Consider the following 14,674-nt stretch of genomic DNA (forward strand, 5'->3'; position numbering starts at 1 on the left):
AAAAAAAAAAACTCAAGCAGGACTCAAGGTGGGTTTTTTTGAGTAATGGCTTCCTTCTTGCAACCCTACCAAGCAGGCCAGACTTGTGGAGTGCTTGGGATATTGTTGTCATAATCACACAATGACTAGTTTTTGCCGTAAAGGCATGTCGTTCTTTCAAAGTTGCCAATGGCCTCTTGGTGGCCTCTCTGATCAGTCTCCTACTTGCTTGATCATCCAGTTTGGGGGACGGCTTGATCTATGTTGGGTCTTAGAGGTACCATATGTCTTCCACTTCTGGATGAGTCTCTTGACTGTGTTCCAAGGGATATATCAAAGTCTTTGAAATATTTTTATTCCCATCCCCTGATCTGTGCCTTTCCACAATTTTATCACGGATGGAGGTCTTTTGAAAGCTCCTTGGTGCTCATGGTTGAGTCTTTGCTGTGAAATGCATTACCAGCAGAGGAAACCTATAGGAACAGCTGATTTTATTCCGAAATAATCAGAATCACTGCAATTTAACACAGACGGTGGCAGATTAACTTGGTGTGTGATTTTGAAGGTGATTGGTTACACCTGAGCTAATTTACTGTTGCTATTATAAGGAGGGGGGGGGTGGACACTTATCCAACCAAGGTATTCAAGTTTTGTAGTTTTTAATTAATTTTCTGAAATTTGTAGAATTTGTTTTTCTCTTGGAAGTTGTGGGTTACGATGTGTAAATAAAGGTGGAAAAAGACTGATTTAATGTAATTTAATTCCAGGTTATCATACAACAACAGGTGAAAACTTTGAAAGGAGGTGCAGACCTTCCATCGGCATTGTAAATCTACTTCAAGTCTAATAAGGTGATGGATGACTACGACAGGAAGTTGGTTCTCTCAAGTAAGCATAAATAAATGCACGAGTTATTATTTATTCATGTAACATGAAGCCTCAAGGTTTATAAAAAGTAAATCATGTAAACAGGCATTATTTTACAATCATTTTCAATGTGACAAGTACATGAAATTATAAAGTACACGCATTCGGCCTTGGAGTTGTGTGTGTCCTTCCAGTGCAGTCTTTGTGAGTATTCTTGGCATATGTTTTTTTTAGCTTCGACTTTGTAAATCTTCTGATTGTGCAGCATCGTTGGCTTCAAATGTATTCTGATTCGCAAACGGTGAAACACAGCCAGGAGGGGAATACAATGAGAATTAATGAACGGCATGGTACTTAAAAAGGTGTGTTCCTCTTTTTGTAACACTACATTACGTGCAATCGAAAAAATATACATCACCTCCCCGAGGGGTTCTTGCGGAATGCACACAAATTGCCCAAAAATGTACAGAATGCACCTGATAGTGCGCAGGGTGTTGGAGCCCCTCTCAACTAATCTTCTGTGTGTGTGTGTTTTTGTTATCTCTATATGTGGGCTTCAGAAGGTGGAACGGAGTCCTCCTAGGTCTCAAAGTATCCACCTCCATTTCGGTAAGGGATCACGATTCATGGACCAAGTCTGGTGTAGGCTTAACGGTTAAGGTGGCTGGCTTAAGATATGAGGGTCTTGAGTTTGAGCCCCTGTTGTCTGTTAACCAACACCAGGTGGGTTGCCTCTGCCTGTCGCACTTCTGAGGTTGTCAAAATGAGCACTACTTCACTGGGAACAGGGGGAACTGAATCACTGGCACAGCTGCGCTCCCAGCAATAATGCAACCAGCAGCTATCAGCTGCACATTAAAAATTTACTGTAATTCACAGATCAGTGTTTGTGTGTTTGTTGGGTTGTTTGTCGCACTGCTCCTTCATTTGTGGGCCCATTACATCCAGACTTGCTCCATAGGATCAGCATGACCCCAATTAATGTAAAAGGATATTTTTTTATCTTTACCGGTGGTCTTGGGGGAGGGGGAGGGGACAGACGCAAATTTTCTATGTAAATGTGTATCGTGTAGCGCCACCTCCAGGTCGGGGAGGGTATTACAAGTCTCCAACATTTACAGTGCAGTGTTCATGTCCGCACGTTTCAGTGCAGTGAGGTGTTTTTAATTACAAGCAGTAGGAATGTTTTTGCTTCATGCATGTAACTTCATGGGTTTTTTGTTTTTGCTTACACACAGATGTCAGTTGCCTATACACCGCCCAAATAAAAGGTGTGCATCAGAAGAACGTGTTGCATGCTTGGAACAAGATCGCCCATTGGGTGGGTACTCTGATAGTTTTTATACGAAATTCATGGAACAAGGTGGGAAGTTTTCTTGTTCTCAAATTTTTGGTCCGAGGGATCGTTTTGAGGATCGTCACCGAGCCCCAGACAGCTAACAACTGTAGTTCGTTTCGAGTAATATTCCCAGAAATTGTTTTAAGATCTTTGTGAGGTTCTTGTTCATCATTCCCGTTGCTCCAATTATCACCGGTACAATTTCTCTTTTCTTCAGCTTCCAAGATATTTTGACTTCTTTTTTGAGATTCGGGCATTTGGTCATGTTCTTGATTTCTGCGTTATTTGGACCAAAATCGCTGGGTACTGACACATCGATTAGCAATGCCATCCTTTCCATTTTGTACCCAAGTTCTATATCCGGTCGCAATACTTTCTTTTCTATGTTTACGCTTGATGGGATCATTCGGTCTTACGTGAGTGTAATTTTCTTGTTTTCAGTGAACGCTTTTGGTTCACATTTCCATGAGTTTTCTGAAACTGGGATGTTGAAATGTTTGCAGATGTTCCAGTGTATTACTCAATATATCTTGTTGTGCCTTTATGTGTACAGCTGTTCTGGCATGAGTTTTTACATCCCGATAGGAGGCGACTCATACTTGCAGTTTCTACCTTGCAGTAACTGCACCTGTCCGAATGACTCAGTCCCACCATTTTCTTAAAGCCGTTGCTCTGGTGTCCTGGGTCTTAGACATTTATTATAATTCGTTCTCCATCCCAGTTGAGCCGACCTCTTCTTCGCCATTGCAAAGAGCCTTCTTTGTCTCTGTCCCATCTGTCTAAATCTTTTTTTTTTAATACCATCCTGCTCTTTCATCATTTTTCCAGTTGTTGGTGTATATCTGTTGATATTTTGTTTTATATTTTTCTTTTGTATATTTTGCAATTGTTGTGACTGTGTTCGTTATCGTTTCCGTTTCTTGTGCGACGTCTTCCATTCACACCTATCTTTGTAAATGTTTTGCTCGGTGGGTTCGGGATATCTTCTCTGGTTTGTTGTCTTCGTGTTTGTGTACACATTGGATTTGGTATCTGTTGTACTTTTCATGTACTCAGCCAATCCTACTGGTGTGTGTGTGTGTGTGTGTGTGCGTGTGCGCGCGTGATGCACACACATGTAATTTCCAAGCCAGTCACACTCATCAAGCTAATTGAAGGATGGCGGTGGAATATCCCAATATAGGTTTCTGGTTATTTGATGCGCTGGGATGCCTTGGTGGCCACAGATAGAAGGTGACCGGCAAGATTCACATGGCTAGTTCGGACTGGAATTTGATTTCGTAATTCCGAAACTACTCTTTCTGAAAAATACTATAGGATCTTTAATGCCCATTGGAAACTAATGCTGGCAGAGGGGTTGCCCAGATTAATGACCAATTTGACTGATGGCACTTTTTTTTTTTTAGAACCTCCCACTCTCTGAGACACCATGGTGATTGTCTGTAGGTAATTCTGGAATCGAACATAGACGAGACAGCTCAAAGGCAAGTGTGCTGCATCTGAACTATCCCCACTAGTCCTAAATGCTAGGCCTCACACTGTTTTACATTTCCTTGATTTGTGTAGTTTTCTCCCAACAATTTTTCATTTGCTGGTGAAAGTTTTCCCCAAGTTTGTGTTTTTCATTCAGTGACGCTTTATGAGCACTTTCATCAACTTAGCCACTTCCTTGAGAAAAAAGTGAGTTTAATCGAAGTGGATTCTGTAATCCCTTTGTTTTCCTGTAATTTTGGTGGGTGATTATATAATTCATACATCATCTGTTTGGCATTCACTTCTCAAACAAACCTCACAAGTAGTCGCCGATTCATTACTGTACAAAATGTACCACATTTCTCCAAAGAACACCAAAGGGATATGGAGTATGTCCTCCCAGTTTCCGACCGTCAATGTAATGACAAAGAGAGCAATCATCCTCATTCCGAAAACATTTCTTCCAGATGAATGCCTGCTTGGCTCTTCCCCTGCAAGGCAACAAAACAGTTAATTTCAATAGATATACTCACAAATGCATAAAAATTGGGAAGACGTTTGTTGTGGAAATGTTCTGAAGTACCTTGAACGGATGGAACGACTTGAAAATCTGTAAACACACTTATTATATTACATGATTTTTCTTAATATTCTCAATTATATTGTGAAGAAATTATAAATAATTACATACTATCTGACCAAGCCTGATAGCAGAGCTTTTATTGTCCACTTTATAATGAACAATTATAATTATTTGTCCGGGAGGGCAAGGGGTTGTTGATTATAAAGTCCGAGCCGCAGCTGGAGATAATTGATTAAGTGAGAGCCGATAGGTTGTTCACTCCAATTATGGGTGAGAGACGTGATTGGGCCTTCATATTTATTTGACTGCAAATCGACATTGCACGTGGTACAATGATTTGGAGCCTCATTGGTGTGTGCTTCTGTCTATGCTTTGATTGGCGACTCACCAATCAGCGATGAAACCGGTCTGGTAGCTGATGGAGCTGTGTATCAGTATTGTTTGTATACCCTCCCTCACTCCCCTCCAAGCATCACATCTATCTTCCTTGAATGCTGTGAAATCTAAAGTTCTCAACATTATTGGAATGTCCTGCAATGAGGCCCATGTATGTTGCATTTAGATCGCAGGCAGGTCTGTGGTCTCTGTTTTTTTATCGGCTCTTCTCCAATATTGCTTCCTCTGCTCTCTTCATCCTCTGACCCTCCCAAGCAACTCAAAGATGTACAAGTTCTTCCAGTAACCCTCTCCTGGTTAAACTTACAAAATTTAGGCTGACTGCATACCTCAACTCCTTTGTTCCTCATTCTCCCATCTTTGGATCCACCTTCCAGAGGCTGTTTCCCCCCCCCCAATGTTCCCTTTCAGGGCTTCATCTAGGCTGTGCACTGCCACCTCATGTCAGGCCCCATCCTCACCCTTGATCTTTAGTTCCCCCATTCACCATTCCTTACCCAATCCTCTTGCCGATTTCAGTTCTGTCTCAGTCTCTCTTGCCAGTTGTGCCCAATTATTGCCATACTACACCACTGTCAATTTAACCCCGCTCTTCCCTGAGCCTTCCTCTTGCAGAGAGAGAGAGAGAGAGAGAGAGAGAGAGAGAGAGAGAGAGAGAGAGAGAGAGAGAGAGAGAGAGAGAGAGAGAGAGAGAGAGAGAGAGAGAGAGAGAAACAACAGATAGAGGATAAGTGAGAGCAGCAGAGCATGTTTGTAAAACAAAGCAACTGATGCCACCTTGGCCCATCATTGAGGCAGATTCAAGGCTGGCCAGAATGCGCTTTCCTTTTCTGGGTGAAAAAGTCACAGTCTCCAGGAAGCAGTTGGTTCAAGTGTGAGGTGCAAACATGGAGGAATGGGTTGGGTACATGAACTTTGGAGGAAAATACTGCGTTAAAGCCTTCTCCTTTGTCTCTCAGGGAATCGGCTGTGACGTAATTTGTGGAAAGGAAGGGGAGAGAGGAGGAGCATTCATCAGAACATACTTTCTAAGGTACCATCAGGTTTTTGAAGAAGACTCAGAGGTATCGCAATTTCGAATGAACTTCCGAATCTGCATTCAATTCCCAGGCCAACTATAAACTATTTTCCTGGTGCTTTGCAGGGAAGGTACTGCACCCTCCTTTGGAGTGTCCTTAAGCCAGTTGCACCAACTACCGCCATTAAAGATCCCAAATTGCCTTTAAAAGGTGGAGGTCATTGCATCATATCATGCTACTCAAATTACAACACGCTCCCCGAACCTACAGCACCCTGTGATGGGGCTGTTGGTTTTTTGTGAAATATTCCAAGGTGTCTTTCAGGAAGACTGGGAGAGTTACCACCGGAAGCTTACCCTAAACAAAATCCAAATACCCAAATCAGCTTCAGTCAAACATCAGCCTTGCCCAGCCAATTTGAAAAAAATCTTGCACCAAAAACTTTCCTCTACCATCTCCAGAAATATGTGGGAATAATTGGGATAATTAAAAGATGAAAAGCAAGTCCATGGTCTGATATTGTAATTAGTTAGTTAGTTAGTTCCTCCCATCCCACTTGCGACATTAGGCAGCAACATAGTAAGAGAAAGGTAAATATTAAGGAGCATTGTTAAATCAATAAAGATTACAAAAAAACAGATAAAAACATAACCATTTTATTGATTGCCCACAACAATGCTTTCATTGTCAAGTCAAAGGAATCTTTGTCGCACAATTATTACAACTTACCGTGTTTTTGCATGGTCAGAAGCCCATAACAGATGATAAGAAGCAACCAGAAGCGCAATGAGTTTGGAGTTGATGTGAAGTCTTGGTTTAGAAGCATAACACTGGTATACGTACCAAATCCCAAAATTCGTTTCATCACGGCATTCATGAAACTTGGGACGTTTTGCCAATTGTTGTGAAACAATGCACAAAGTCCACAGTATTTTTGATCAGAATGGAGGGCATAAAGCAGGTCGATATGTGTGTGCCATTGTTTTAGCTTCAGCAGCATCAGACTTGCCAAGTGGCTGCTGATAGCCATGTTCAGGGTTGTGTGAATGCTTCCTTCATACAAATACTTCAGAGTTGTCAACATTGCACAACCCATTGCAAACTTGACGGATACAAAGCATTCACAGGCGCTCTGCAGATACAGAGTGCAAACAGTCATTCAGATATCAGCGACGCTACCTGTCGGTCTTTTAAACTGATTTTGGCGAACTACCAAAACCTGAAAGGTGAAACATTGGATCAAGACTAGAGATCGAGATAGAGGCTTCCATACTTCCTCTTAGGTCTTTGTATTTCTAAAAATAATTCAAGTTTCTCAGGCTCAGGGAAGAGATGTGACACACACACACACACACACACACACACACACACACACACACACACACACACACACACACACACACACCAGGTTGTTGTCTTTCTTAAATCTGTAGAAATACCTCCGATTGCTGAATTTGATTTGGTTGAGGCTTTAGTCCATCTGATTCATCTCTATTCTCTATTTTGATTGGTCAAAGCAATATAATGTCACCGATGATGTGTGGCAATAATGATTTAGCACACCTTTGCCAACCTTCCACTGGTAAAATACACCTGTATCATTTTGACTGTCCTCCGACGCAGACCGATACAAGCCTGGACAAACTCCGGTATTTCCCAAAGTTCCCTTCATGTTTTGCAGGAACATATCACACAGGAAACAGGATGAGAGATCAGCTTATGGGTTCAGCTTTGTACACAAAGTGTGTATACATGTACATGTATACATCTTCTTCTTCTTTCAGCTGCTCCCTCCTTTAGGGGTCGCCACAGCGAATCATCCGCATGATCCGCATAGTGATTTGGCACATGTTTTACGCCGGATGCCCTTCCTGACGCAACCCTGGTCGCCTCTTACGACACAGGGATATGGTACACCTATTTTCACCGGGGTATACACCGGCCCAGTACACTGGTACTCATTTCGCCGACCTCGGAAGGATGACAGGCTGAGTCAACCCCCTGGTGTATTAATTCAGTGGTCCAACGGGGCTTGAACTCAGGACCTTTTGGATCCCAAGCCGCTGCCCTAACCACTGCGCCAACACCAGGCTATGTACATGTATACATATATATATATATATATATATATATATATATATATATATATATATATATATATATATATATATATATATATATATATGCCACTGCTCTTGCAGACAAATAAAGCTGCATAAAGCAATCAAGAGAAGCTACACAAGGTAAGCTCTTTGCTGTTTAAAACTCCTACGCAGATTCCTCCACAGCTGCAGACATTTACAAGTTGCACGTGCATGAGGATCCCAATGTTACACGCTTCCATCAGCCACCTGATTGATTTCACTCACCATTGGCGAGTCAACAGGGGCAGTGCAGACAGAAACGTGCACCACTCAGTCTCCCAAACATGGATCAAGTGCAATGCCTATAGCATTCATTGTATAGATATCAAGGCCCATTCATGTCTCTCACCCATAATTGGAGGGAACAACCAATCCACTCTCACCCAATGAATGACCCCCAGCAGTGGTGAGGATTTTATAATTAACAACACATCTGCACTTTCAGCCAAAGAAAGCTGCATAAAGCAACCAAAAAAAAGTGGTTACAGCAGACTATGGCTCTCAGAACACCGTGCTAACAGACACATGCACTTCCTGCACTTCATCTTCTGAAAGCTCTTGTCTAGGGGAGTGAAATGGGAATATTTTTCGAGGGGAGGGCAGCGAGGGGGGGGTTAACAGTGGAGTGGGTCGGGGGAGGTGATATCTGCTCGACCGAGAGAAGGACGATAAGCAGAGGGCATCTGTTATGCATACTCATAAAAAAGAACTGGTGTCGGACTCAGTACAGGAGAGGAGAAAGTCGAGGCTAGTTTTAATAATAACGAGGCAAGCCAAAACATAACATGAGATGGATATGTCCAAAAATATTAAACATAACAGCAAAATTTAAGTACACATGACAGAAAGGACAGGTGAAGACAAGCTTGGACCAATTGAGGAATACAGCAAGGTAGATTGGTTTGTGATGAAGGTGAGATTTCACATTTATTAAATAGTTATCTTGCTTCAAAATTTAGAGAAGAACAGTCAGCAGAATTACTAATAGCTGAGAGTATTTCTCTAGGGAGTGAGAAAGGGCCTTTGGAGGAAATTAAAGTAGGAATTGAGGAAGTGAAGCAACAGCTCGGAAAACTAAGGGAAGATAAAGCTCAGGGGACAGGCAACATGCCTCCAAGAGCATTGAGGCAGGTGGCAGAGCCGATAAGTGTGACATTAACAAAATAGATAAGCGTGGTATCATATGATGTCTTTATCACATCATTGGAGTCAGGACAGGTATCAGGGGATTGGCGAGGAGCAAATGCAGCCAGCTTATGTGAAAAAAAAACATATTCAGAGGACAATTGGGGAACTTGAGATGTTTTAGTTTGACTTCAGTTGTGGGGAAGGCATTGGAGCTGTTGATTAATGAACGATAGAGAACAATTTAAATAATTTCAAATGAATTAAAGGTAGTTAGCACAGATTTACAAAAGGGAGGTCATGTTTAATGAATTTATTGAAGCTCTATGAGGCAGTTTCTGACTGGGTGGACAAGGTAAGTGCCATGGAATTAGTTTATCGAGATTCTAGACTATCGTAAAGCTTTTGATAAACTTTCAAATCGAAGATTGTTGACTCTGGTGAAGACTTGTGAAGTGACTGTTAGATTAGCCAACTGGAGGGGGGGCAGTGGGAGAAAGCAGACAGCACAGTGACAGACAGCCAAAGGGAAGACTAATATGGTTTCAGGTTATATTCACCCCGCACACGCGGAGCGAAAAGTGGGGTTAAGCAATTGGTTCATGTCCTTCCATCTGTGCTTTATCAGTTTTTGATCGAGGAGCAACTTGTTTAAATTGAATGTTGTATTTTGAACATGAATCGGAACATGAACAGGAAAAGAAGTTTCTCGTTTTACCATTCTTTGGCTCTGAATTTGTCCCGACCGCACATGCGCAGAGAGCGGTGGGATGATATTTTCACTCCGCCTGCCTGTCTGGCAGTGAAACAAAATTGAAAATCATTCCAAACAGGAAACTTGCTGTTTTTAAGGACATCATAAAGGACACAAACAACAGGCACGAATAACTAATGTCATGTAATAGACACTGGGGAAAATGGTGGTAAAACCCATAAGTTATTTAGTTATATGCCTTTAAACCTCTTTAAACTTTTACTTAAATTGAATTATATACTGTACTTCAAGGCTATAGAACACAAATTGCATTAATCATACTTCCAAGAACCATGCAATGTATCAATATATAGCATTAGAGGGCATGGCCTGTGTATCGGGATGAAGAAGAGGCCGCCAGAATGGCCATGTACTAATAAATACAGCCTCTATTTCCTAAATTGTGACTTAATGTCATCTTATCACAGTGTCTAAGGGTGGTTGGTGTACAAGACCACTTCAGAAGCGCTCAACTTCCAGATTTTTTTTTTTAACGATCTTAAAAATAAAATAAAATACATGCCTTTATTTTATACAAAATAAAATACCCCAAGGGGCAGGGTCAAAAATATACACCACTTGCACATTTGTGCCATGTGGTGATCATAACTACCACGTTTGATGAATATCTGCACAACCATTTGGGAGTAGATAGCATGACGGACGAACAGACGGACGGAATCGATTACAATATCCTCCCATTTTTTTTTCAAAAAGCATGGGGGTAATAATTTCACATCACAGGAACATCACTAGGGCCTGAGTATCATTCTTTGCAACCCCATTCTTACACGTAAATGGATCTGACTCACTTCCATGAGAAATTGGGGAAAAAAGATTTTGTCGTTCCAAAGGAAAAATATCTACATATTATTGAAAGAAAAGATTGAGGGAACTGGTTAGAGATTAAAAAAAAAAAAAAACATTTAAAAGAAGGGATGGGGAGGACATACGAGAGAGAGGGAAAGGTAGAGTAGGCTATGGGCCAGAATCTGTTAAGTGTCATTCCGTTGCAGATTTTTATGGGCGTCTTGATATTAATGCCAGACGTATGTGACGACATGGTTACTAGAAGTTGCCAATGTTCCCGTGTTTTTTATTTTCACATAAATTCGAGAACACAACCCCAAACAACAATTTGAAATGCCACATCACGGCATTCCCTGAATAGGTGTCACTCGGAAGGAAGAAGTGATGAACAGCCAATCAGCAACGCTTATCAAGTCGAGATCGGTCTCTCGCCTACCCATTCCAACATGGCAGTGCCCATGCAATTTTTTTTTTTTTATGTTTTATGTTTTTTACACGTCGTGCCAGCTGAAAATGATCCTGTTGCACAATTTGCTGCGAGTAGTTTCAAAATATTTCTACACTGTGTTGAAACATTTAAGGATTTAGATAGTAGAGAGCAGAAAATTGGAACTTAGTTCACTGAGACAAATGAGGAATCTACTCTCAAACCTGGTCTCAGTTATCATCAAAATTGTTCCGCAAGTTAACCATCAAACAGCCATGATAACTTACGTTTTTTTTGTTTGCTTTTAAACCGAGGTATATACTAAGGAACCTGAGAGTATTAGTGATAATAACTACCATGTGCAAATTGTAGAGGTAGAGAGTGGCACTGCCTCGAGACCAATTCTGTTTACCTACTAATTTGTTTCGTCTCAACTAGAACGACACTCTTCGACGTCACGACGTTGACCGATATTCCTCCCTCCACATTATTAAATCATTATACATACTTGTACCAAGTTTGATATAAATCCCTTCAGTTGTTCCCAAGTATCACATTTTTACCTCACGTGACCTCTGACCTCTTGGTGCAAAAACTCTAATCAGTTTGTTTTTACATCATTATACATACATGTATCAAGTTTAGTCAGAATGCAATCACTGGTTCACAAGTTAGTGCGGTACACTTTATGACAATAAATGAATGTCTGTTTTTGGTTTTTTGGGGGATGGACATCGGCATTTGTAGGGTGAGGAATGCACAAAGGCTGATCACACACACTCACTCTTTGATGAGACTTCAATGATGCTTCGAAACCCTCTCCAACTGAGGATGACTGTTTGAAAACCATATCCCAATAACTTAATTAATCTACCTTTGCACATTGAGGAGCTTGTGCTCCCTGTTCAGTGCATCATACGCAAGACGGACAATTATGTTCTCCAGAAACATGACATTTCCCCTCCATCCCTCCCCAGTTTAGAAAGCCATGCAGGCACAGGCAACTTGCTACTTGCTGGTAATAGCAATGATGTCTTTACACAGATGCTGTTTCTTGCACCGATTATGCTTGATTATAGTACATTCTTGATTTGCAAGAGGCCTGGCACTCAAAGCAGCTGAGGATTCTTCCAGACGAGAAGCTCCTTCTGCAAGTTTGAAGGAAGGACATGGTTGCTATTCAAGTGCGACACCATCGGTCATGTTACAAAGACTTCAGCAATATTGTGATGAAGCAGAAGTTGGCCGATGAAAGGAGTATGGGGAAGCTTTTGCCAAGAATTGAAAACAGGATCATGAAGGATGAGATCCTCTATAAGGAGATGTTCATTGGGAGAACCCTATAAATTTTCCCCCATAAGGCAAATACCTTTTGTTCAGTAAACCTCAAAGAGAAACCGGTGGTGCGTTATCCTCAGCTACAATTTATAAGGTCTACCAGCTGAAATGTCTTGTAATATGGTGTGTGCATCCGGTCACGAGAGTTCCCTCATTGACCACCAGGAGTCATCCGAGACCAGTGGTAATATTCTTGCTTGGATGACTGGGACATCGAACGACGTCTGCCAGGATGGGCTTGTCCAAACTTCAGAGGACAATAATCAAAAGCTGCTGTCCATTCGTCCAAGACAGATAATAATTGATCTTTCATCCAAAGATAGGAAGCCAACTCCAAATCATTTGGCTTGTGTGATGGACTTTGAGGGACCTCACTGGGTCTTCAAATCTTATTTTCATCATGAATGGTTTATGCCACCGCGCGTCATGTTCGGTGGTTCTTGAACATGGAGGATATTGGTCTTCAGGGATCCGAACCAAAAGTGCTGACTACTATCATCCGGGATAACAATGATTCCACCGAGGAGACATTGTGAGGACAAGGAATTGCACACACCACTGGAGTCTGTGCGATGATATATTTTATGACATTGAAGAGTTTGTCTGCACTCGGTCGAGGTACAACGAAATTGATGAGGCGCTCCCCTTAACAAAGATTGCCTAACACCACATACTTTATGAACAGCTTACCGGTGTGTGGTATCATGGCAGTGTCTGGATACCTATATTGGTGCTTGGGCCCTGTGGATGGATACTGGACATTGAAAACATGATGATTCACCGGCGGTCCCAAAACTCCGGCCCCATTGAGTGTCCTGGCAAATGCACAAGTTCAATGCTCGAACAACAACTGCGAGAGCATGTGACCTGTTCTTGCGTTCGAGCGGATCTGCCCTGCACAGACGTTTGCGAATGCGACGAGTGTTCCAATAGTCAGCAACAGTTGAACATTGACACAACACGGATGATTCTGGAGATTAATCGGGTGATGAGGAACGAATTTCAGTGCATTTTTAATCTTTCATCTGTACTCATGCCAGTCTTGATAGTGGCGTGTTGTTTGGTGGGTATTTACTTTGACTTTGGTGACCTTGTGTTTTCCCAAGAACCGTTCATGTGTGAGTTGGTTGTTAGAATGTGAGTATTATTTCAAATGCACCAAATTGTCGGTCGCTTAGCAAGGAGGTGTTTCCAAATTCTTGAAGAAGTTACCGGCAAACACCCCAAAATTGGAAAGTGACGTCAAGCTGTGGTATGCAAATCTGATGACGTCATAGCTAAGTAATGTGTAATATCCAATTAGCAGGAACATTGTACTTTTGGATTCAGCATACTAGAACTAATGAACATAATTTCCAGGTTGCCTGAAATAATTTACCAGGAAATTCATTTTGGAGCCTCATACAGATGTTGGCCAATTGCCTGTGGGAGAGGAGAAGTGATACAAGTAAGAAGTTAGTAGTAGGTAGGAATGTGTGTAGGTGAGAGAAGGGGATATACAGGGCTGACAAAAAGGGGATATAGATAAATATAGAAGGGATATAGAGCCCAAAAGGGATATGCAATCACCTCCAAGCTGTCTCGCCTGGGTTTGATTCTCGATCCAGCAATAAACTGTCACCCTGGTGTTTTCACATGCAGGGTGACGCATCAATGAGTGTACCGTCCCCATTGGAAGAACCCGTCTGCCATCACTGGTTGTTGGTGGACATTAAAGATCACCACCGTGTCTTTTAATTGTGAAGAATATTTGAGTTACTGCTGGCACTCTGAACAAATTAAAAATCCTTGCTACTTTCAATCAAAGGTAGCTTATCAGATAAAAAGGTGGAAATAAATGGGGCCATTAAAATGTCTTGTAATAGCAGTAGTATTAGTAGTAGTAAATCTATATCATATACTGGGAAATAACATATCCACTATAAGTGGATATGTTATACATCCACGATATACATATCCACTATAAGTGGATGAGGGTGTGTGTGTGTGTGTGTGTGTGTGTGTGTGTGTGTGTGTGTGTGTGTGTGTGTGTGTGTGTGTGTGTGTGTGTGTGTGTGTGTGTGTGTGTGTGTGTGTATGTTTTTTTACGGAATTCTATTGGAGCATTGTGATGTGGAGTGATACACGAAATGAGGGTCATGATCTCCGGAGTTCATTAGGCTAATTAACTTCAAAGAACCTGAAGGAATTCCCATGTTTTAAACGTACACCAGATGAAGAGCAGCTGACTCGGTCCTTCCTTGGTTTGATATTCTAATTACAAAATAAATTAGAAAGCATCTGAAAATGCAAAGTCCGCCCGCTTTGAATTCGGACTTCTTCTTTTTCTTCTGTATGCTAAACTGGACATTAACCTTTTGACCTTTTGACCAAATTCTTAATTTGTCTTCTCCATATTCTCATAATGAAAATTTGATGAC

The 14,674-nt window shown here is 41.5% G+C and overlaps 1 protein-coding gene across 5 annotated transcripts in view; it reads right to left on the reverse strand.

Moving 5' to 3' along the window:
• Window positions 1-722: 722 nt before the first annotated feature.
• TMEM82 (transmembrane protein 82) overlaps window positions 723-14,674 on the reverse strand; it is a 29,226-nt gene continuing 15,274 nt past the window's right edge. For all 5 annotated transcript variants that reach the window (XM_085899614.1, XM_085899612.1, XM_085899616.1 and 2 more), the window contains exons 4-6: window positions 6,386-6,788; window positions 3,974-4,149; window positions 723-1,133 (exon numbers count right to left, since the gene is read on the reverse strand). In XM_085899614.1, coding sequence (XP_085755740.1) covers window positions 1,077-1,133; window positions 3,974-4,149; window positions 6,386-6,788 — 636 coding nt within the window. In that variant the 3' untranslated portion in view covers window positions 723-1,076. The remainder of the gene's footprint in view (window positions 1,134-3,973; window positions 4,150-6,385; window positions 6,789-14,674) is intronic.

Source organism: Eptatretus burgeri, chromosome 10, assembly GCF_056783735.1.
Source record: "Eptatretus burgeri isolate ZD-2024b chromosome 10, Ebu_testis_v1, whole genome shotgun sequence".
NCBI classification, from domain to species: domain Eukaryota; kingdom Metazoa; phylum Chordata; class Myxini; order Myxiniformes; family Myxinidae; genus Eptatretus; species Eptatretus burgeri.